Source organism: Mus caroli, chromosome 19, assembly GCF_900094665.2.
Source record: "Mus caroli chromosome 19, CAROLI_EIJ_v1.1, whole genome shotgun sequence".
NCBI classification, from domain to species: domain Eukaryota; kingdom Metazoa; phylum Chordata; class Mammalia; order Rodentia; family Muridae; genus Mus; species Mus caroli.
Genome location: NC_034588.1, coordinates 8,849,148 through 8,870,879, shown reverse-complemented (window position 1 = coordinate 8,870,879; position 21,732 = coordinate 8,849,148). Strand labels below are relative to the sequence as shown.

Genomic DNA, 21,732 nt, shown 5'->3' with positions numbered 1-21,732 from the left:
GGTTAGTTCATCATGTTGTTCCACCTATAGAGTTGCAGTTCCCTTTAGTTCCTTGGGTGCTTTCTCTAGCTCCTCCATTGGGGGCCCTGTGATCCATTCAATAGCTGACTGTGAGCATCCACTTCTGTGTTTGCTAGGCCCTGGCATAGTCTCACAAGAGACAGCTATATCTGGGTCCTTTCAGCAAAATCTAATGCACAAGATTTTTGTGTGCTGTTAGGTTTAACAAATTATTTTTAGTGAAAGGTCTTTCACCACTGTCTTCGAATTTGAAAGCAAAAATTTCTCTACTTTTGATTATTCATTACAAAATAGGTAACTCTCTGTTTTATGTTCTCTGCATTATCTAGCTATTTAGTCCCATTCTGTTCAATTCCTTCCCCGCCCCCAATGGGTTTTCATCACAGCATTCCATCCTCAAACACCTATCTTTTTTCTTTCTTCCCCACTCCCTGATGGATTTGCTCTCTGTTCTGAGAAACTGCAGCCATGGAGAGACTTTCAGGCACACAAACTAACACACTGTAGCATCTGCTGTGCACACTAGACCTGCTCCAGTGTATCTTTTCCTCAGCTTTTACCAGGGAGGAACTCACCGTCTTTCTTTAAAACTGTTTCTCCTACTTGGGTGTTCTAGCCCATGCCTTTTTCCATTATATAAATTCATCATTTTAATACGTTTCTACTAGGTACTTTAAATTTATATCAGCATATAAGAACATTACTGACTGTCTGTCTGTCTGTCTGTCTGTATCTATATCATCTTGGCATTATTTTTCCCTGATAGCTAGGTATAGTTCATTTTTCTGTTTGTGACAAAACTCCATTTTAAAGGAGTAATGTATAGTCTATCTACAATTCTTATCTATTCAGTTATAGTTAAACCTTCCTACCTTCCTCATTCTTTTGTTTCTTCCTGGCCTCTGTAACTTCTCTCTTTAAGATTATTGAAGGTATCCAGGTTGCTAAAACACTTCTCAGTTCATGGCCCACTCCTGACTTCACTTATAAGCAGTGTTTTAGCTCAACTCCTCTCCTGATTATTTTTCTCTTGGGCTCCAGAACACCTTGAGTGGCTTATGTTCCTCTTGTCCTTTGAAGTCACCTTAATAGTCTCCTGTTGAGGTTTATTAGACCAATGCCATGAGCTAACCCTATCCCAATCTCTTCTTCCACATTACTGAAGCCAGTATCAGCAAATTACATGGGCTCCACCTTACAAATTACCTGCGTGTGTAGCTTTTTTTCATCTTTTCTCTGATAGCATTCCATGTAGTCTCCCAATTGGGGTCTTTGCTTCTATTTGTGAATCTCATTTTTTAATCTTAATAAAGACAAAGTGACTCAGCTTGAATTATTCATCTGTCATTTCTTTGCTCAAAATCCTCTATCCATTTTGTATTTTTCTCAGAATTAGAAAAAGACTTTTCATGAATTACATGGCTTTACGTAATAGATATCTCTGTTAATTCTGACTCAGTGTCCTAATCTTTATCTACCCTGGCTCTCTTGATTCCTAGGAACATATGGCCTCAGGGACTTTGGGCTGTTTTCTTCACCCAGACCTTCTTTGTATCATCTAGGGAAATTCTCAGTTATTTATTCCTATCCCCATATGTTATTACTATGCAACATCACAAACTTCTACTACTTTCTCTGGATTTCCACTTTGTTATACTATTCTACTAGCCTCAATACTTAGTTACTTAAAAATATAGCATAATTTATACACTAGTGTGTTTATAGTTTTCCTTGTTTTTTTTTTTTTAATTGAGATGTGGTCTCATGTATTATAGGCTAGCTTTGAGTGGTAATCTCTGTCATCCCCCACAGAGTGCTGGAATTACAGCATCAATGGCACCCAGTTTATGCAGTAATGATGACTAATACTGGGGATTAGTGCATGCTAGGCAAGTGTTCTAACTGTGTATCCTAACCCCTTCTCTGTTTTACTGCTAGACTGTACACTCTTGGTGCAATGGGAAAAATCTCAGTTCATGGGAGATTGCTCTGTGTCTAAAATACTGTGGGGTGCTTAAATATATACTTCCATTGCCAAGGGGTTAAAGGATGTTCTACATATATTAATGGACATTTTGTTTTTGTTTTAGATGCAAAACAGTTTTGGGATAAACATTGCCAGTACTGTAATTGCATTGGTTGGGACTGTTTTCCTTTCTGTGCATTTGGCATTCAATACCCAGGCTTTCAAGGGTTGCCAGTCTTCACAGTCACCTGATGTCTGCATTTTCCTGGGTTCCTCATCAAATGTATGTTTAAAAACTGTTATCGGCAGTGGGTGGGTTGGGGAGCAGGGCGTGGGGAGTGTATAGGGGACTTTCAGAGAGGAAAATAGGAAGGGGAATAACATTTGAAATGTAAGTGAAGAAAATATCTAATAAAAAACTGTTAATAACATATTTCAAACCATCCAAAAGATACAGGAAAACACTAGGTTGTATACTATGTTAACTTGAATATTGGCTTTGTTATTTATTAGTTTTGTAATGAAGGACAAATTAGACAATCTGTCTATATTCTAATTTTCTTATCTTTGAAATAAATATAATAATGAGTAGCACCTACCTAATGGATTGCTATAAAATTCAGTACATTAATACTTGATAAGTAATGAAAACAGTGTTTAGCTATTATGTTGTATTAATATTACTGCTATTTATTATACTCTCCAGAAATAATACATTAATTTATTTCACATACATTTGATGTAACAAACTTCTGAGACATACCACTTAATCTGCAACATGGAACGTTTGTACATGTTAGGTATACACTATCAACTTAGCTATACCCATACATATATTTGGTCTAAATTTTGTGTGACTATGTGAGTGTGTTGCCTATATCCCCAGCATTATGTATATATGTATGTATGCATGTATGTGCACTATGTGTGTTCTTGGTGCCGGAGGAAGTTGGAAGAGATAACTTGATCTCCTAGACCTGAAGTTACAGATGGTTGTGGCAAACCACATTGGTGCTTGGAATTGAAACTGGGTCCTGTGTAAGACCAACAGATGCTCTTAATTGCTCAGTCATCTCTCTATTCCATCCTTTATTAAATTTTTAATCACCTAAATTTGTATTTATCTATGTCTATTTTTATTGATTAAAGTGGTATTTTTCCTCTATAGAAATTTGATCATGTATTTCTTCTAGGTGCTCAGCAATGATGGAAGGGTAGTTTTCTGCAGCAGTGTAGTTTGGCCCATAGGCCTATTATAAATGCTTACACCTCCCATGAAAGCCTGTCAGTGAAATCGTAATTTTTATCCATTTTAATAAACGGTGTATTTTTTCTGTACATTGAATAAGCATTAGTGATAGTGTCAGAATCTTTCTTCTGTGATTTCTTCTCCCCTTGACTAGTTCACAGAGGTCAATCTTCAGTTTGATCTGCGTTCCACTTTATGACATTGTGGGTGTTCTTCAGCCTGCTTTCCTGCCGACAAGTGTTCCCTCTGGATGTTTTCACTGATTTGATCTGAGACATCCTTTTCCTAGGGCCTGGTGTCTTTAATGCTGATTCTCACCCTGCTGGAGCTGGCCGTGACCATTTCTATCTCTGCCATGTGGTGCTTGGGAAATGTTTGTGGTTTAAGAGAGGTGAGTTTGTGTCAATGCTGAGCAAGTTCGGTCATCTGAAAACTCCACAATGGTTGAAGCTATCTCCAACTTTTAGAAAAAGAAACCTTTGTATGATTATGATTTTTGGAGTTCTAGGAATTATTTCTTAGATCAGTGTGTGAGATGAAGTAAGGTTGGAAATGATTCAGATTTGAAAATGCAAGGTATATATTAGTATACATTTTAATGTAATTAAAATGAATTTAACTTATTTTCTTCTAACTTTTTACTTTTGAGGTGTATGTCTCAGGATGACCACATATTCTTGCTAGATATTTAGATCTTGTAATTTAGTTTCTTAAATTTTTCCACTTGTAATTCCTTTTTGGCCAAAGAATCTTTACACGGTCCTAGTGGACTCCTAAGAGTGGGAATGAGGTGTTTCTGACTCCTTCATCTACTCTTTGGACCTCTTTCCTCCTAGTCTCATTGCATCTTGTTAGGCCAGATTTGGTTGATATCCTCAGGAAATCTTTTCTGAAGTGAAATGGAGGAGCAGTGGGTCTTGGGGAGAAGGGAAGTGGGAGCATGAACTGGGAGGATTGGAGGAAGGGGAAATTGCAGCGGGATGTATTATATGAGGGAAGAATAAATGAAAACAAAAAAAGGTTTAAGGATCAAACATTTATGGATAGTAAATCATAAAGAAATTTATTTAAAACAATTAGTTGGCATATAATTTTACCATGTACCAAAGACCAAAGCAAATTTGCATATTAATTAAATAAATGTCCATATTTATTTTTCCATAATAATGGAATCTTGGCTAAATATTAGATGTTGGAGGATGGAGACAATTTTCATGTTTCTGAAAGTTGATAGATATTCTGATTTTATTGTTGTCAAGGCTGAGAATAGTGCTTTGCATTAATGCTTGTATAAAACAACAGAAATATGTTTAGTATGTCTATGGCCAGTTTGAAAACTGCTGGAAATTTTGTCCTAATCCCAAATCAAAACTCATTCAACAATGTTTTACCAACTCAAGTCAACAATCCAAACAACAATGTTAAAAATCAATCTCTCTCACATAAAGCAACCCCAAAATATGCTAATTTGATGTATATATGTTAAGGAAGGGTAGTAGAAAATAGTACAGGTATTTGTCTTCTGTAATTGTATTACTATGCTTTTATGAGAGACATTGCTGCCATTCATAACATACAAATATTATCTAATCTGAGCAGCATTCACTGGTGTTTTGTGGTGTGGCAGCAGCATGCTGTGTGTTCAGAACCACATCCAGAGTGAAGGCATACAGTTCAATAGGGGCAAGCAGAAACACCTTAGATAGGTTATCCATTTGATTTGATTGACCGCCACCCCAATCTCCATATTCAGTTCTGCAACCACATATGTAGTGGCAACCCACAGAAATGAAAATAAACATGTTCTGATTGTCTCTGGTCCATATGCACGTTCTCACTTTTCAGTGTTCAACAGAGTAATCATCAGTGCAGGAATCTTTGTGGACTTGTGATAGTGATCATGGTGGTAATGAGAAAGGATGGAGTGGACAGGGAAGATGATGATCCTCTTCATGAGAACTGATGTCTCATTTTCTAGGCAATTACTTCACCTCCTAATTCTGTGGAGTCAGGAATACTTCCTGAAGGAAGTGATTCAGAGAACCTGAACACTCAGCCCCAAACTACGGAAGAGTGAGAACCTCATTTGAAAACTCAGCAGAACATGAACAGATGAAATGCAATCCTTCTGTCATGGAAATATTCACAAGAAAGCTGCCATCTGTCCCAATTCTCTCCCCTGTAAATCCACGAGCACGGTCTGGATCTGGATGAATAAATATATTTCCTTAGGTGATCTTGGATTTATAACTTCTATGGTCATTCTTCCAAAGCTCTTTCCACATGTTGACTCTCCTTTTTCCTTAATGCATTGCTTTGTGAGGCTTAGGGATGAAAGAACATATAATAATCTTCGTTTGTTCCCCCTTTCTTTTGAAACACAGTGTCTCATGGCTTGTAGGCTGGCTTTTAATAACCCATGAAGTCTTTGAACTCCTAGTCGTCCTATCCTCACCTCCCAAGTTTCAGGATTATAGGCACATGCAAGCACACTCAGAGTTTCATATTTTATACTCGTAACCCTCAGCTTCCTGACTGCTGAGATTACAGGTGTGGGCCACCACACCCAGCAGTAATCCCCATTGCCCGGACTCACAGTAGAAGCCAAATTCCAGCTACCTCTTGGAAATGAGAATGAGCAGATTTTTTTTTTGTTTGTTTTTTCAGCACAGAAAAAATAAATTCTTGATTTGGCTGATGTCAGAATTACAAGCCTAGCAAGTTAAAACAAATCATTGTGACTAATTTGCACTTTACTATACTTGAGACTTAAGCTTCAGATTTTATTTCCATCAGCTTCTGGGAGTCACACATGTCCTGCTACAATGATGGTTTGCTTTAGGGGATTTTGTTCTGTAGGGCTGTGTTTCATTAATTCTACTTCTATTGTGTTACAGATGATCTACTTCCTTTTATTTCAATACATCTTCAATTATCCTTTATCAGAGCATGTTAACAGTACACAGGAACACTGTGGCTTCCTCACTAGCATTTCCTACAACCAGAATTGACTACTACCTGTAGATTCTGGTGGAGTTGACCTCACTATGAGGTTCAGGGACACACCCTGCATGGTCTAACTCTATTAAAATACCTTGATGATTGTATTGGTCTATGACACCTCCATGGATAACTGCTTGGCTCTAATGTGAAGCCATCTTCACTAAGGAGGCTCTATGACCTTTTCATAAAATATATGACTGAAATATAACTGGAAATAGGAGCCATTAAGAGAAAACATCTTAAACTTGCTGAATAGTTATTCTGGGGTTCACACATAGGAAATTTAGAAAATAAAAACCAACTCTAATTTAGCCACTCCTGGAATATGCATATGGAATCTGATGTCTCATAAATGTGAGATGAGTAATCCATTCTCAGGCACCAACCACCTTGTTTGTTTGTCTGTTTGTTTGTTTTATAGTCATGATCTCTCACTGGAGATAGGGCTCATAAATTAGGGTTGGCTGGCTGGTAAGGAGCTCCAAGGATCTGTCTTTCTACCTCTCTTCCCTGCTGGGAGTACTAGGGTGTGCCCCCCATGTCTGGCTTTTATTTCATTTTAAAAATTTACTTAATGCAAAAATCAGACCTATGTCCTCCTGCTTGTACAGCAAGCACTTTATGAATTGAGCTGTCTCACCAGACATATATTTTGTAGTGATTGACTTCTATTTTTGTTGTTTGATTCCTTCATTTTTTCAAGTTTCCCCAACTACTGCTGTAGTCAATTTAATTTTTAAGTATGGTTTATACATTTTGCATTTAAAAAATTAAAAACTTCATGTCCTTACAATATAAGATATTTCACTTTTTATTGTATTTAAAATATTTTATATTATGAATTTGGTTTTTTACAATAGAGAATGACATTATTGTACTGTTATCACATTTTAGCTTGTAGGAAGCTAAAAATTCTAGAGCTTTTCACTAAGATGTTTCCATATTTAGATACAGAACTGTACACACATTTCTCTGGTAACTTCCTAGGCCAGGGACAACCATATAGCATGCTTATTTCCTCATGAACACTATAGTTTTGGATAATAGAAGGTATATGGAAAGAGAAGAATTAACATGAATTACACAGTCACCTTGGTAGAGAACTGGCTCTTGGACTGTAATACCAGACAAAAGCTGTCTGCAAGGAATCAAGGAAATCTTAGAGTCATAATGAACTGTATAATCTTGCTCTAAACATTTCTGAAGTTATATGGATAAAGAAATGAAGGTTTGCCTTAGAGTTTGCATTTAGCTCTTGAACATTTTGAGCCATTTGTCCCATGGCCATCTCTATAATCATATTTGCCAGGCAACACTAGAGCTTGTTGTCAGTCTAGACTGTTTAAACTATATTATGTGTGTATGTTTAAAATCTTTTCTTTGCTTACCATTTGCATGTGTGCATGTGTGGACTCACATCCATTTGACTATGGAGGTCAGAGAATAGTTTTGTCAGGCCAGTTCTCTACTTCCACCATGTGAGTTTCAGGATTTGAACACAGGTCCTCAGGATTGGCAGAAAACACCTTTACTCACCACAGAAAAGAAGAGATGAAAGGGGGTTGTAGGAAAAAAAAGACAAGAATTTAGATGGCAGAGGTTGTGATTACTTGGTGGGAAGTATCAGGGAAAAAAAAAACCCGCTAAAGACAACCTATCTTAAAATGTTTGAGATGAAAAGTTGCTTCATAGACATAAAATTTTAAAAAATACTTATTTATAAATTTATTTGAGAAAACATTTACTCAGGAGGGATTTTTTTTATTTATTAGGTATTTTCTTCATTTACATTTCCAATGCTATCCCAAAAGTCTCCCATACCCTTCCCCCCACTCCTCTACCCACCCACTCCCACTTCTTGGCCCTGGTGTTCCCCTGTACTGAGGCCTATAAAGTTTGCAAGACCAAGGAGCCCCTCTTTCCAATGATGGCCAACTACGCCATCTTCTGATACATATGCAGCTAGAGACACGAGCTCTGGGAGTACTGGTTAGTTCATATTGTTGTTCCACCTATAGGGTTTCAGACCCTTTTAGCTCCTTGGGTACTTTTAGCTCCTTGGGTACTTTCTCTAGCTCGTCCATTGGGGGCCCTGTCTTCCATCCAATAGCTAACTGTGAGCATCCACTTCTGTGTTTGCTAGGCCCCGGCATAGCCTCACAAGAGACAGCTATATCAGGGTCCTTTCAGCAAAATCTTGCTAGTGTATGCAATGGTGTCAGCATTTGGAGGCTGATTATGGGATGGATTCCCAGGTATGGCAGTCTCTAGATGGATTTAAAAGTAAATGTTCTTTTTTTGAATTTTGGGGTATACCCCTAACTAAGAACCTATTTGTAATTGATAGCTGCTGAAAGATTTTGGGGTTATGTTTTGGTTTTGTTTTGTTTTGTTTTGAGAAGGAGCACATGAAGTTGGGTGGGTTGGGAACTGAGAAAGATCTGTGAGGACTTGTGGGAGGGGAAAGAATATGATGAACATATATTTTATGGAAATTGAGAAAAATTAAAAATATAATGAAAAAATATAGGCTATAATTAACTAAGCAAAGAAACTTGATATCAAAGAGAAAGCCAGAGTAAAATACACGTGAAAAGCCTGTGTGTGCCAGAGGAGAACTGCTGTGTGTTGGGGAAGAAATGCTAGCTCTGTTATCTCTTCTGTTCAGGCAGATGCATGGTTAAAAATCATCTTGGTAATAGTGCCCAGCCCCAAAGGAAGTCGTTTGATCATATGCTCTGATACTGTCTTGGAAAGCTGGAACTACTTGGCTGTGGGAACTTGGTTTGATTACAGAATGTGCTAAGTATCTCAAGAAAGGAGGAAGATGAAGCTGTTGATGCACACGGAGGCATGAAATAGTTGCAAGGTCATAAATCACCTTTCAGCCCCCTCGTAGCATCTTGTAAAGTGCTCTTGGAAATTTCCATAGAACAGTATATGTCCAAACACAGAAAGATACCCTCAGTCTGTTATCTGTCCAAATCTCAAGTAGGATTGCTAATTTTTTTGTTGTTGTTGAACATAAGCCTTTATATACTATTAGAAAACACCACAAAAGACCCTTACATTGATTCAAGACTTTCCCCTGCAGACGCATGTGGTTTTGTGAAGGTTAGGTAGGGGAATGAAATTTCCAAGCCAATCATTTTAAGGCTAGGCTCAAATATCACCTTCCCTGAGAATTCCTTCTCTGTGCTCGGTGAAGCTCGGTCAGTCAGTGTTGTAACCTGCTTTACGTCCCAGCAGCCTCTGGCCTCTGACATCCTGGGTAATCATTTTTCTTTGTTCACATCTGCAAGGTTAGATGTGGGATCATGGCCTTCAATAGTGTCTGCTCCATGTTATGATCAGTTGCTGGCCAGAAGCATTAAGTCCTTTCTGTATAAATGAATAAGTAGATGGGGCTTACTTGTTAACTCATATAGTGTATTTGTTAGATGCACTGATCCCCAAAGACACAGTGGAAGGAAGGTAGCTGGAACACTAGTATTTTGTTATGAAAAGTTTGCCACTATGTACATTAGAACCCTCTATTCATATATATATCTTAATTTCTTTTGAGACATTTTATTATATCCCAGGAAAATAACTGAGGTGATTTAGGGTACTATGGATAGTATCTTGCAGTTGTGAAAAACCCTTCATAGAACTGAACTGAAATATAAGCAAGGCAGACCTGTTCTCTCTTGTGCATTGTGTTCTGGGGTAGTTACTTGTGATGGAGTCGAGTGAACACTGTGTCTGGGCAGACATGTTGCTCAGTTTCCACTATTCAGACTTGCTCACACCATTTCTATTTATGACATTCACATCCCTCCGTATTTTCCTTGTCTTGTTCTTACCATTACAAGAGTGCAGCAGTTGCCACACAAGTGTTCAGATAACGTATATTTCATAATTAAAATAGTATATTGAATAATTCCAGTGGCCTGGTTTACAGCACTAAGAACTCTGGTGGTGCTTTTGTCAAGGTCATCTGCTGAGGATAGAAAATACTATGCAGAAGACAGGAAGAGAAAATGAGAAGGGGGTGAGGAGAGGTGGGTGAGAGGGACAGGGGTAGCAAGAAGGAGGGGAGGGGAAAGAGAGATGACATAAAGTCAGAGATACACATAGTATAGTTTTGGTCCCATACATGAAGCCAAATGAAGAGCTCGTGACATAGGTATAGTAGATGAAGCTGCCAAAGAGCACCCTTGCTTTTTCTTCTGCTCTCTTTTATCTTCTCAGTTCCTAGACACTTCGGTATTAGGTTCCATAAATCCCACATCTCAGGCAGAATTATGCTCTAAACTGCTCACGTTTCTGTCTTCATCTTGCTCTCTATTCAGTAGATGTCTCAGTTTTGCACGACTTTTCATTATAGCAAGAGAAAGGAATCACTGATATCAATCAGCCCAGAGACTTATCTGACAAGTAGGTTCCGCATGAAGATAATCATTGGTATTCAGAGCCAACCCATCTTAACTGCCCATCCAGAGCACACCACATTTCGGTGTAACAGTATCTTTCATTCCTGGATAGCCCAATTAATGAAAAAATGGACACAGAAAATAGGAGCAGAGCAGATCTTGCTCTCCCAAACCCACAAGAATCCTCCAGGTAAACAAAGACTTTTTTTTTTCATTGAAGTTATTTATTAAGACAGAGAAATTCACAGTGCTGGGCATGCAGATGCCAATTTCATAGACTTATTCACAGATTCCAGTAAGTTACTTAAGTTTCTTAGTGTCTTACTCTCTCAGCAGTTGGGAACAAGGTTTTTACTTCACTTGAAAACTGGAGATGTCAGATTTTCTAACATTAGAGACTTGTGGTTTTGGGTATGAGACAGGGAGTTTGAACATACAGATCTCATGCCTCTGTATATAGAGCTCACTGGATTTACAAAATGATCTTGATCCTGGTTGGCCCTTGTGGTGCTTAGGGCATGGGATCCTGCATCCAAGATCGAAATAGGAATAGAGACTGAGCTAGCCCCTCAAAGCAGTCCTCTACATATGAAGTTGTATATGGCCTTTATTGACCATGCAGAAACATTTCTATGTTAAAACCTGTTTGAGGCTGACAGGCATATTATAAGAAGAGATTTAAGACGGAACTTATGGAAACCCAGGATGAACAAGCGCACGCAGCATTTTGTTTGTTTGTTTGTTCTATTATGGTCTATGTAAACACTTGGACAATGTTCAAGTGTTGATGGTTGGTTGCTTTGACTCTCTGAGCCTTTTCTCAGGCACTACACCAGAGAGTTCAACTGCATGATTCTCTTGAGGAACAGCTAACACACAACACTCCAGATTCTGACAGTTAAGAACATCACACAGGGAGTCAGAAGATTTTCGTATGATTAAATTTTTGTAAATTTCAGTGCACCTGACATTGAACTCTTGGAAGCGCCTCCTTCTGCAAAAGCACCCCCACCAAAGCAGACATGGCGGACATTTTTGAAGAAAGAGTTGGAGTTCCTGGGAGTGAGTGCCTGGCCTTTATTCTCAACTCAAAATGCAGGCTGGCTCTAGGACAGATTATTTAGTTATATTAACATTTCCTCTCATGGGCTGATGGGGTCCTATAGCATTCTTGATAGGCGAGGAATTGACGGTATTATTTGCACACTCTGAGAAGAGAAAAGCATTTTCTTATAAAGACTAAGTTACTAGGTCATGAATGGAAAACGGGAATGAAGGATACAAAATGTCTGCTGTTAATTAGATAGAAAGAACAATTATGCATGTCTAACTTAAGTATGCAAATAAAGATATGTGTGACATGTATTGATAATGTATGCATTAAATTCCTCTAGTCATGGTTCAGAATATATAGTGAATAGAAGACAGTGGACAAATCTCACAAATGGATCAATCCAAGGAAAGCCTATGATACCAAACAGATTTTGCATATTCAGTCTTACAGAGAAATTGGTACAATCTTGAGAAAATATATCCTAACTTTATAAAATTCATGTTTTCCACAGGCAACACAAATTCTGGTTGGTTTGATATGCCTTTGTTTTGGAACAATTGTCTGCTCCGTACTCTACGTTTCAGACATGGATGAAGAAGTGCTTTTATTATATAAACTAGGCTATCCATTCTGGGGTGCAGTGCTGGTGAGAACATAGCTGTAATTGTTTCTGAAATAATGCTAAGCAGAGATTTTCTTTTAATCAAAGCTAATTAATTTTCTTTTAATCAAATGCTATCTCTAGCATTTCAATAATATCTACAGTTCTTCATTTATATACACATAGCATCTCTAAATGTAGTTTCCAAAGCACTTTCCACATATACTCATTAACAAGAGCAAAAGATTCTTATCACAGTTAACTGTGGTTTAAACCATTAACATACTTTCATTGACTGAAAAACTTGAGACTCTATGAAACTGTAAAAGAATAAATACATAAATATTTAAAAGTTAAATGACTGAAGACTCATATTCAAGAAATTACCCTTAACACTACCTAGCAATAAAACTACTTGGTTAGTACATATATTTTATCCATTAATAAAAAATAAGACTGGAGAGTGGCCTTAGTAGTTAAGGATGCTTGCTGCTCTTCCACAGGACCTGAGTTCAGTTCTCAGTATCATGTCATGTGCTTATGGCTGCCAGTGACTCTTGCTCAAGGAGATAAGAACCTTCTTCTGGCCTTCTTGGGCCTTCATACAGATTAGCATATATACATACAGACACATACACACACTAGCACATATTTTTTTTTAAAATCTAAAACAATACAATAGTGTAAAAAGTTATATTTAAGAATGGAGGGGAAAGACATACTGTTCAGATGAGAACAAAGTTAACAACATTGGATGAACACAATTCCTTTTAAATATTCTACGGTCTAGAAAGCAAATGACTGAATGAGATAACAAGGTCATATAGCCTTATATATGTGTAGTATACATACAATAAATAGCATATTCTGCATATAGAAGGTGTAGGATTTGATAAAATTTGACTCATATATATGTACATATATATACATATATGTATATATGAAATATTAGCTTATATGTCACCCTCAATATTACAAGCCTATCCATGATTTTTTAAGTTACATTCATTTCCCTACAACTCTTCCTGTCTCACTCTGCTACCAGACTTCCCATCTTGAAGCAATCACTATAACTGAAAATTAGTTTTCAATTTTTACAGCTTTGTAGGAAAAGAATTGTATGCTACAATGTCTTATATGCCTACCTTTCTTCATTCATATCATCATTGTGTATTATCTTTTTATCAATAGTTAAGTTATAAAAATGTATTCAAATCTAAGGAAGCCATTGCATTGGTTTGATATGCTGCTAAGAATGTGGTTCTTAGATCTCTTGGTCATATGGTCAAGAATCTTCTTGACCGTTTACCACATTTTCCTCGAAATTTATTTCTAGTTTTCAAACATTTCATTTTAAAAATTTATTCATTTATTCTCTCTCTCTGTATGTGTATGTATGTCTCTGTCTTTGTTTCTCTCTCTCTCTCTCTCTCTCTCGTGTGTGTGTGTGTGTGTGTGTGTGTGTGTGTGTGTATGCACCAGTGCCATAGCTCATGTGCAGGTCAGAAGTCAGAGAACAACTCTAGGATGTCAGGTCTTTTTTTGCTACTTTGTGAGATCAAGGAATTGAACTCGGGTTCTGTTACAAGCACTTCTACCCGCTGGGGCATCTCATAGACTCAAGCTCCTGACTCTTTAAGTGCCTAGGAACACAAATCTCAATTTCTTAGAAGGTAGTCTGACTTTGAAGCCTCAAGTTTTACTTTTTACTAGATATTTGCAAATGTATATTTTCATAGTTAACTATATGACCAAGAGCTGCATATCAGACTCCATAGCTATACAAGGCTGGCCTGTAAGACAGGACATATGAACTAAGCATTACAATAAATGAGACCACTGTTACAGTTATACAGCAGATATCACTAGCCCTTGCTATCTGCCCAGTAGGTATCAAAGTCAACCTCATAGAGGAGCCATGTAAAAAAACGAAGAGCCCCCAGGTCATCTAAGACCTAATGAGTAGGAGCCTATGTGCTTTTCTCTTTCTTACTGTGTAGATCAGGCTTTCCTCATCCTTACAACCTTCCTGCCTCAGACTCCTGAGAGCTGGGATTGCAGGCATGTGCCACCACACAGCTTGGAATTTGTATTTTATCAGGAGTTTCACATGGTCTGTATAAGGAATTGGCTTTGAGAAGTATTTTACAGGAAATAATAAATAGTGGTCTCATGGGAGATTTTAGTGGATAGCCTTCTAGAACATCTAAAACTCTTTTTATATTTTGAGGATAGGCGAAAAAGTACACCAGAGAGCAGAGACTCACTTTGATCTCTCCCCTGTTTCCTTTTGAACAGTTTGTTTTGTCTGGATTTTTGTCAATTATCTCCGAAAGAAAAAACACACTGTATCTGGTGAGTTGCACTCATGTTATTCATTCTTCCAAGGTAAGAAAAGTAAAATTGTAGGGGTATTAAGAGAGGTACACTAGAATCAACTACATTATAGAGAGTGTAGATGTGTGCTTTTCCCCCCATCTCTTTGTGCTGGAAAGCATTTTGCAAGATAAACTGGATAAAGTAATTAGAAACATAAATCGTGTCACTTAATAAACAGTGAAATTTGATTACTTTGACACCATTTAAAGGGACCCGCACAGGTATTGTCCTTGTATATCTTTATAGTCTCCTTTAGTTATGTCAATTGAGATGACTTGAGGATAAACTACGCATGCATATGTCTTTTTTTTTCTTATCCTGGAGATTGAACCTCTGACCTTTTGCAATGCCTCACTCTGTGTTCACTGCTGAGTACATCCCCACCCCTTATGCTTTTCTTAAATGCATCTCAGAGGGAAACATGCTTACCAGGTGATGAGTATATTTGCAAGAGTTCCCTATTTAACTGGGGTTTGGAACCAGCTTTGAGTTACTATACAGGGCCAGCTCTGCAAGACAGATCAGTTGGTCAGCTGCTGCCACACCAAGCCCCAGGGTTGAATGTTCTATGCCATCAGGTGAGAGGCAGCCTGGGAGCAAACATTGTCAGTAGCATCGCTGCAGGGACGGGGATCGTCATGCTGATCCTCAATCTGACCATTAACTCCGCTTATATGAACAACTGCAAGGATATAACTGAAGACGATGGCTGCTTTGTGGCTTCTTTCACCACAGTATGTACTTCTTATGAAAACACTAACTCTCTGGGTCCTGTCCTAAGTGTGAAAACCCTTCCTTTTCCAGAGACACGTCCTCCCTTTGGAATCTCCATCTCTAAAATAGAGTTCTGTACTAAGGAGGTGGTGGTCTTACTCCTACTCCTGGCCACATTCCTTAAGGTTGGAGTCATCACCTCCAATCAGTCACTTCCTGGTTTCCTATTTATGTGTCAGTGTTTTATGTCTGCTCCTAAGCTCCTGAGCTCCTGAGAAAGGGGGTGCTTCTCTCAGGGAAGCTATTGGGGGTACATCCACCTGTGACTTTCACTTTTTGGTTGGTTGCTGTTTGACAGGAACTGGTGTTGATGATGTTGTTTCTCACCATCCTGGCCTTTTGCAGTGCTGTGTTGTTCACTATCTATAGGATTGGACAAGAGTTCGAAAGTAAAAAGGTCAGTAGGAAATCTTGAAGAGCATGCTGAAGAATTTGTGCTTTATTCTTTTAGAACATGCCCTGAATTTTCTGAAATTATTTGCTGGAAAACTATTTCTCAAAAAAACTGGCTCTTATATCTCATATTGGAGATCTTATTTTATACACTGAAATGGCATGAGATCACAGCACAGTCCTGTGAGGTTAGGCAAATGGAACTGTTATCATTGTAGAAATTGTGGGTGCTTTGGAGAGGTTGCATGTGAGAAGTGAGTTATCAGCAGTGTGTGATGTAAACATTCAGCTGTTGGGCTTTTCGTGTTTTTTGGGGGGGGCTTGTTATATTTGTTTCTGTTCTCTCCCTTTCTTATATATATATATATATATATCTTTCCCCTCTTTATTGCTCTCAAAAAGCCTTAGGTTTGGCTTACCTCTTGGTTCATGGTGACAACTGCGTTTTCACCTGCTGCACAAACTCATTATATTCTTGGTGAGAATTTCCAATTCTCAGCCACTGTTGCTAACTTAAATCTGACAAATGGAACCTACAATCAACTCTCTATGTCCACTTTTAGACACAGCCCAGTTGTTACACTTCTTAGTGACCACTGTCTTCAGTCAGAAGAGAAACCAACATTTTAGATATAGAGTAACCTCAATAACTTGTCACTTACATAGTTTCTTTTAGCCCCCCACTGGCCAACCCATCTGATCTAGTTTCTGGACATTAAAGGTTCAGACACTCCAGGATCATGAGAGGCAAGGTGAAATTCAAAAAGATAGATAGAAGAGATGCATCCATGACAAGCCTTCTAGAAATGTAAAGATCTGGGTAATTGATATGGGATGTTTTTTCTCTTTATCAGGTCCCAGATGATCGTCTTTATGAAGAATTAAATGTGTATTCACCAATTTACAGTGAGTTGGAAGACAAAGGGGAAAGGTCTTCTCCAGTTGATTCATAAGAATCAGGGGACCAGGACAATCTGATTCAAGTATAATCTTGAAAGTTGATCTTTTTACAAAATTCTGGCAAAATTTCTGCTTGTTCCACAGTCTGTCAGTTTTTCAATTGGATTGTTCTGCAGATGCCACTCTTTTAGTTATGCTGTATCTGATCCTCTAAATATCTCCCTTTTTGTGGATATCATTCACTCCAATTTTCTTGTTTTGTATCACAATTTCACATACATCTTTTCTGGAAAGTCATCAAGGAATAAGTTGGCTTTATTGTATGTCTACTTTCATGAACAAAAGGAAGATACGGAAGAATTACCCTGAGAATTTAACTAACCTTAGATAATCAGGTAATATTTGGCTCTTAGTTCATTGTAGAATTCTCAACAGCTATAGTTGTACGTGATATATATCCACCATATCAAGCCTTCTGTATGTATTTTAACATGATATATGCTTTTCTGTGTAGATATATTTCCACCCTCAATAATAATGGGGTTATTTTAGAGATATAAAGCTTTGTGAAAAGACCATGTCATCTGATTGATGAGTACATTCACCTGCACAGTTATCGCTCAGTGGTTTGCCAATTGGTGAGTAGTAGGTAGTAGAGAACATTATTAAACCATTCAGTCTAGTGAGATGGATAGGTAAAATCAGGGATACTGTGAGTGTGTATGACCTTTAGTAAGACACATGGGAAGAATGAAGAATAAACTGATGAAGACTTGAGCTAGAAGGTAGTCAATGGGAATGACAAGAAATGATTGTGTATAACACATGTACGTAAATATCTACCAAAAGTTGGTACATATTGGCATGTTTGCCTAGAATCTCAGCACAAGGGCAGCCTCTGTTACATAGTGAGTTAAAGGCCAGCCTGGACTACAGGAGATCCTACATCAAAGAACCAAAGGAGAAATTGGTTCAAGTTGTTAACACCTTAAAGGATAGTTAAACAAATAGCAGTATTCAGTGCTTGATTCTTTAATAAAACCAAATGAATAACACTGAGGGGGAGGGAAGTGGTAATGTAGAAGTCTGGTGGTGGAAGAGTAGTAGAGACATCTTAAAACTCAGTTTTAGACTTTTGTTCTGAGATGGGTATAAGAGTGATCATTAAATAAGGAGGGAAGACACCAGGAGAATTATTTTGCGATAGAACTAAGGTAGTCAAACTCCACATGCCTACACTTAGAAGGAGAAAGTAAGGATCAAAGTAGAAAGCCTAACAAGTCAGGTAAGCATATTACAGAACATTAACCCGCAGATGCCTATAGTGGGGAAAAGTTAAACAAAGAGAAAATAATTACCCACCAGAGACGGTGCATGTAGGCATGGGAAAGACAAGAGAAAATAGCAATCCCAAATGAATGCTAACTCTGAAGAGGGTGTGGGCAGAGGACCAGAACATTTGCAAAGGTGCCCAGAGAACAGACCATGAATAGGAGGTAGTGAGGAAAAAACAAACAAGCAAACAAACAAACAAACAAACAAACAAAAAACAGCTGAGAAAATGATTTTGTTGCTGCTATTTAGATTTTTTAAAGAAACAAAAAGAGATATTGAAAAATCTGTTTGCTGGGATCAGTTGGTGTGTTCTCCATGTGTCCCAGGGGACAGGTAACTTTTCTAAATCTTCATGTAAGACTCACCTCATTTATATCTGTCTCTTCACACAGCCATATCCTCAATTTGCAGTTACTCTATCACGGTACTAAACTGTGCTTGTGATCTCCTTATGTATCTTCAGGTAGTGTTTATCCAGTAAATCGGAGTTATTTAACTTGATATTTGTATTAGCAAATGAAGTTAAAAGAATATGAGGGAAGTCTTGAGGAAGAAAATCGATGGTGGATATGATCATATTTCACTGTACACATTTGTAAAGTTCTCAGGAATAAAGAAAACTCATTTTAAAAAGAACCACATACATTAAAACAATTGATTAAATGGTGCCAAGGACAAAGAACAGTTTCTGGAGTCTTCTTCCTCAATCTTTTCACAGTGGAATTGTATGTAAATAACTCTGAAGGCAGAAAACAGGACACTGTACTACCTATCACACATTGTTTGTTAATAAATTGGGTAAGCAGGATGTGAATATGTTATTAACATAGATCATGTATTAGCATGGAACTGATGATAATTCAAGTGCTATATGAACTGGAGAAAGTGGCTTCTTTTGGTGAACCTGTATCATTCAGGGTTCATTCAAGAGGTACAACCAACAAGAGTCTATGATAGACAGATGGGTAGGTGTAAGAAATGACATATAAATGGACAATTCTCCAAACCAGAGGTATACAAGATAGATGTAAATTTATCAGCCCTTAAATAGGCAGGAGACATTGGGCCCTGTCTTTTCCAGCAGCTGGTGACTGCTTGCTTGGGTACTTTTAGTTTCTCTTACAGCTAAAACATTACAGTCTGCTATATGACTGAGCCCGTGTATAAGGAAGGAAGAGGGGTTTTTGAGATCCAGCATGTATATTAGATAAGATTCTGAGTTCTCAGAGTGCAGAACTTAAACCAGAAAAAAAAAAAAAACAAATTAAACAAATAAGCTGGTGGGTTTGAGTAAGAACAATACCAGATACTGGGAACATTGCTCTCCACAGACACACCCAGCCAATGGTGAAGACAGGCAGCAGAGGATTCTGTTTAGGAATATAAAAGTCATGTGTCAGCTACATTGACCTTTCTCTGTTGGTGATTCATTCGGTAGGAGTGAAAAACAAAACTGCCAGACTTTTGTTACTTGAAGTGAACTTTTATTGGAGAGTTGGGGCCTTATTTCTCAATAGAGAGAGATATACAGAAGAGGATCAATTAGGGGTGCCAACTCAAATGGTTTCAGAGGCTACGTAGTCACATGAAGGGGTGTCTGCAACCTGGAGACCCTGGAACACCAGAAGTGTGGTTTAGTCCAAATTCCAAGTCTCCAGAATCAAGGAACTTACTATAACTCAGGACATATCTGGTGCTCCACAATTTGCTTGCAGTATGTCACTATCTTTTCAGCTACATTTCCATCAGTCAACTAAATGAGCTGTTAGTGCCCTCCCTAACCCCCAACCTAAAACATATTCAGATGATCTGGGTAGAGAGTGCATTTTGATAAATATATGCAGAGCCAAATTCAACCATTCTATAGCTATCTTCCTGTGCACACTTAAACATCTGTTCTCACACAATATTTTTTAGACTTCCGCTCTGTAATAATAATGTAGAAAACCCAAGCAGTTGTTTTTCTTTTCCCAGATGCCAGCAGATTGTGCTGCTTTAAATGCCTAGATTTTTATTAACACAATATTTATTTACTTATTTTTATTTTATGTGTGTGTTGTCTCTGTGTTAAGATCAGACTGAGACATCTGTTACCTTCCTCTATTGCTGTCCACCTCATTGCTGTGAGACAGGGTCTCCTGCTGAGCTGGCAATTATGTTCATCTAGGTTGTTTGGCTAGCCATCTTGGCAGCAACAGCAATTCATGCAAGCCTGCTCACGGCAAAGCTCATTCCCTCCCACCCCTCAAGAACAAATATGTTTTCATTACGTGTACTTTTTTTTCTTTTCTCTCTCTTTTTCCCCTGACAAATCTCTCCTGATATGATACATGATATATGATTACATGCTATAAATTGCATCCAGAACATTAGCCAAACTATTATGAGAAATACCAACCTGCTCATGTAGCCCATTTAGTATATGGTAGAATATGCAATGAGAAGGTTCATCTGGCTTCACAGGGAAAAAAAGTGAGCATGAGGATTTTAGATAATGTTTTCTAAGTTCTTACTGGTGATCTATCTATGTATCCCCTTCTTTCCTACCTATCAGTCACGGCATTAAAAACTTTACCATAGAGAGGGAAATTCAGGATGCCATGGGGCCTCAGGAAGGAAACAGATGCTTGTCCCTAGAGGGAACGGTCTCTGGCTGGCACTGAGGAGGTTAGTGTGAAGAGAAGAAGAAAAATGGTGAGCACCGAGCTTCCAGGTAGTCTTTCTTCTGTGTCTTTGTGAAAATGTCCTGCGGCATTTGTGAAGTTGCATAATGCTTGTCCAACTTTTACATCTTGGGCTGGTTTTATACGTTCATTATAATGATGGTGAAGATAATTCTACTTCCTGTTTAGAAAAGGTGTTCCTGTAGATTATTCCAAAAGAGGAACCACACTGAAAAGCAACGTTATCTCTCCTGGCTCTTTTCCTTTCTTAGTCATAACTTGATTAGATATATAATCTCATGTTTTTATATGATCTTTTGCCTTTTTTCTCTTTTATTTCTCATTTGTTCATAGTATAGGACATAAGTATGTCCCCTCTATGTTCTAAAATATTTAATATTTAAATATTTAATATTTAAATATATTAATATATATTTAATATTTAAATATATATTTAAAATATTTAATATTTAAGCATTATCATGTTATGATTAAGCATCTTTTCTGGTGGTGTTCTTCCAATCAAAGGGTGGTCTGGGGGCGCCTCAGGCAGTTGAGTGCCTATGTCACAAGCAGGCAGACTTGATTTCAGTTTATCCAGAACCCATATAAAATACCATGCCCATGGCACATACATACAACATGGAGGAGCTGGGAATGCCGAGATAAGAGGGACTTTGGAGCTTATTGTCCAGCCAGTGTAGTCAAATTGATGAGCTCCAGGTCTGGTGAGACAGCCTGACTCAAAATATAGGGTGAATCAGTGTTGGTAGGTTTACATGGGAAGGATGATCTATCAAAGAACAAGAGCCACTATAGGATGAATTCAGGCTTCTCAGTGGCGGTGGGGGGTGGGAGTGGGGGAGGAAAGCTTCTGAGGTGCTGAACCCTGAGAGCACCCTTGAAGCTCTGTTTATTGTTACACAAAATGTACTTTTAGCAAGTCAATTTCCACATACCAAAACTTCTTATCTGACCT

General features: G+C 38.0%; 2 protein-coding genes and 1 pseudogene across 6 annotated transcripts in view; 2 read left to right on the top strand and 1 right to left on the bottom strand.

The window, feature by feature from the left end:
• Positions 1–5,472, top strand: part of Ms4a3 (membrane spanning 4-domains A3) — a 10,999-nt gene extending 5,527 nt beyond the window's left edge. For both annotated transcript variants that reach the window (XM_021151466.1, XM_021151465.1), the window contains exons 5-7: positions 2,112–2,270; positions 3,526–3,627; positions 5,215–5,472. In XM_021151466.1, coding sequence (XP_021007125.1) covers positions 2,112–2,270; positions 3,526–3,627; positions 5,215–5,313 — 360 coding nt within the window. In that variant the 3' untranslated portion in view covers positions 5,314–5,472. The remainder of the gene's footprint in view (positions 1–2,111; positions 2,271–3,525; positions 3,628–5,214) is intronic.
• The window catches only part of LOC110285983, a 214,154-nt pseudogene that overhangs the window by 89,197 nt on the left and 103,225 nt on the right, over positions 1–21,732 (bottom strand).
• On the top strand, positions 10,685–18,769 carry Ms4a2 (membrane spanning 4-domains A2). 4 transcript variants are annotated; one of them, XM_021151468.1, is made up of 7 exons: positions 10,685–10,844; positions 11,614–11,716; positions 12,220–12,354; positions 14,608–14,664; positions 15,378–15,422; positions 15,761–15,859; positions 16,710–18,769. In XM_021151468.1, exons 1-7 carry the CDS (start codon positions 10,783–10,785, stop codon positions 16,806–16,808), a joined length of 600 nt encoding a protein of 199 aa, XP_021007127.1. In that variant the 5' UTR covers positions 10,685–10,782; the 3' UTR covers positions 16,809–18,769. The 4 variants fall into 4 exon arrangements, with proteins under 4 accessions (XP_021007127.1, XP_021007126.1, XP_021007129.1 ...); XM_021151467.1 differs by having other exon boundaries at positions 15,267–15,422; XM_021151469.1 differs by lacking the exon at positions 15,378–15,422 and adding an exon at positions 15,493–15,548 and having other exon boundaries at positions 10,783–10,844; positions 14,608–14,668; positions 16,710–17,001.